The sequence below is a fragment of the Austrofundulus limnaeus genome, unplaced genomic scaffold (genome assembly GCF_001266775.1).
Source record: "Austrofundulus limnaeus strain Quisiro unplaced genomic scaffold, Austrofundulus_limnaeus-1.0 Scaffold701, whole genome shotgun sequence".
NCBI classification, from domain to species: Eukaryota; Metazoa; Chordata; class Actinopteri; order Cyprinodontiformes; family Rivulidae; genus Austrofundulus; species Austrofundulus limnaeus.
This window is the reverse complement of record NW_013953103.1, coordinates 87,241-89,314: the sequence shown is the minus strand read 5'-3', so window position 1 is coordinate 89,314 and position 2,074 is coordinate 87,241. Positions and strand designations below refer to the sequence as shown.

Below are 2,074 nucleotides of genomic sequence, written 5' to 3'. Positions count from 1 at the left end.
AAAACAGCTCTGGACTTCGTCTGATTTGTTGAAGGCAGTGTCCGTTTAATCCTTATGTCAGGGTCCCACTGTGGCGCACCGAAAAATGATCCAGTCACACCAGTGCCGCTGGATTCTTTTTTATTTAAATATTTTTAAGAAATCAGGTCGCGTTTGCGACCAAACTGGTCGCTCTCTAGATAGAGCCCTGCTAGCTGTTGTTYTGACAGACAGTCAGGTACAATCTTAGGTACGCAAGGGAGCTTTATGACGTTCCATCTGGTGCGCTTTTTCTTTTTCGACCACGCATGTGCACCTGCGCACCACTTATGTGCCACTCTGGTTATAGATACAGTTTATGATGCTGCTTTACCTCTTTGTGTGATTCTTGGGTTTGGTCAGTGCTGGTGTTTTTGGCAGAGGAAGAGGCTCCTTCAGCACCCCCTTCAGCTGAGTCATCCTCTCCTGGATCACCTCCCTGATGTTCTTGATCCACTCCTGTTTGGCTTCCATACTGGAGGCCTGAAGGAGGCACGGTTCTCATGTTACACGACGGTTGATACGTTTATTTATTGGCTATCATTTTTGTTTCCCTTACTTTTAACACTGTTTTATTATCAGAGGAGGGCGTTCTTCCCGACCAAAGAGCAAATTTGTATGGGTCGCCCTCAATGTGCTCGGTCACCCCCAACTCTGATGTCTGCAGGAGAAACAGAGCGTCACATTAAAACCAGTTCCATGCTGTTCACACATGACAACACAAGTCTCTCACCAGTAGCTTGTTCTTGTATTGATACTTGGTTCTTCCAGCTGAATCTTTGATTTCCTTACTGAACACCAACGAGAACTCAAACAGGAAGAGGTGGCGGTCCCGCCCCTTCCGGATGAGCGAGCGTGGGTCCCACACCTGGAAACTGTCCTGCAGAATCAGCTCTCCCTGCACCTCCAGGTTCTCCTCAAAGCCTGAGGTAGAGACAAGGACTGAGAGTTCAGGTCCAACCAACACGAGACGTCAGCAGCAACATGGGCCTGACCTTACCCTCCAGCATGGCCAGGTGCATGGCATCGTTCGCTCTCTTAGGAACACTGAGCATTACCTCCAAACCATCTTTGATCTCCCCTTTACCCTCCTCGCAACAAGACAGCAACTCCTGCAGAAGCAAAACGGGTTCATATGTAAATAGTTCTGTTGCTCTCTTTTGTCTGTATGAACAGAATTGTAAAGTTAGTGGTGATTGTATTCAGGCTGTTGTTGGTTCTGCACCTACCTTCAGCAGTAGTTGGTACTTTGTGATCCTCTGGACTGGTTTGATGAGGCAGGAGTTGATGGAGTTCACCAGACCACGCCTCTGCTGAATGTCCTGTTCATGCAAACAGAAGAACTATTATACAAAAGTCATTCTTTAAAATGTCTTTGGTGTAATCATAAAGAAAGATATATACCGTATCTGTTTCTCCTTTCATAAAACATGTCAAATATATGTGCAATACTAAATGACTCAACAAGGTCTGGATAAAATTTAATGTTAAAATACAGAAATGTCCAGTTCAGTTCTGATTAAACTGCTCCATCTGCTGCCCATAAGGTGAACAACCCATCCAGCCATCCATCCATCCATCCATCCATCCATCCATCCATCCATCCATCCATCCATCCATCCATCCATCCATCCATCTTCTTCCTGTCTGTAGACAGGTCACAAAAGAAAACTTAGGATACATAATCCCATAGTACAGGAGTGTCAAACTCATTTTCACCGAGGCCCACATGAGTGTTATGGTGGTCCTCGAAGGGCCACTTGTGATAAACTTTGACATTTCATGTTTAACTTTGACTAAACAGTGTTTTAACACGTCCTCTTTTAAACACTGATGAGAACTAAGTGTATAACTGACTAAATCTGAAATAAATACAGAAATATTATTTAGTTTATGGTTGATGCTGACTTAAAGAGTAACTTACCTCAAAATTAACTTTTTTTAGCTGATAAACTGTCTAGAATATGTCTAAAATGTTATATAGTACTGTTTCTGTGCTAATTTTGATGTTTTTGTGCGTATTTGTTCAAATCTGTAATATTTGGTCTAAAAACGT

The 2,074-nt window shown here is 43.2% G+C and overlaps 1 protein-coding gene across 1 annotated transcript in view; it reads right to left on the bottom strand.

The window, feature by feature from the left end:
- The window catches only part of kalrna (kalirin RhoGEF kinase a), a gene marked incomplete at its 5' end in the record, with an annotated part of 224,213 nt that overhangs the window by 154,406 nt on the left and 67,733 nt on the right, over positions 1-2,074 (bottom strand). The window contains 5 exon segments of the mRNA XM_014027944.1: positions 353-501; positions 578-679; positions 752-942; positions 1,019-1,130; positions 1,248-1,340. Of these exon segments, the coding sequence (XP_013883398.1) occupies positions 353-501; positions 578-679; positions 752-942; positions 1,019-1,130; positions 1,248-1,340 (647 nt within the window).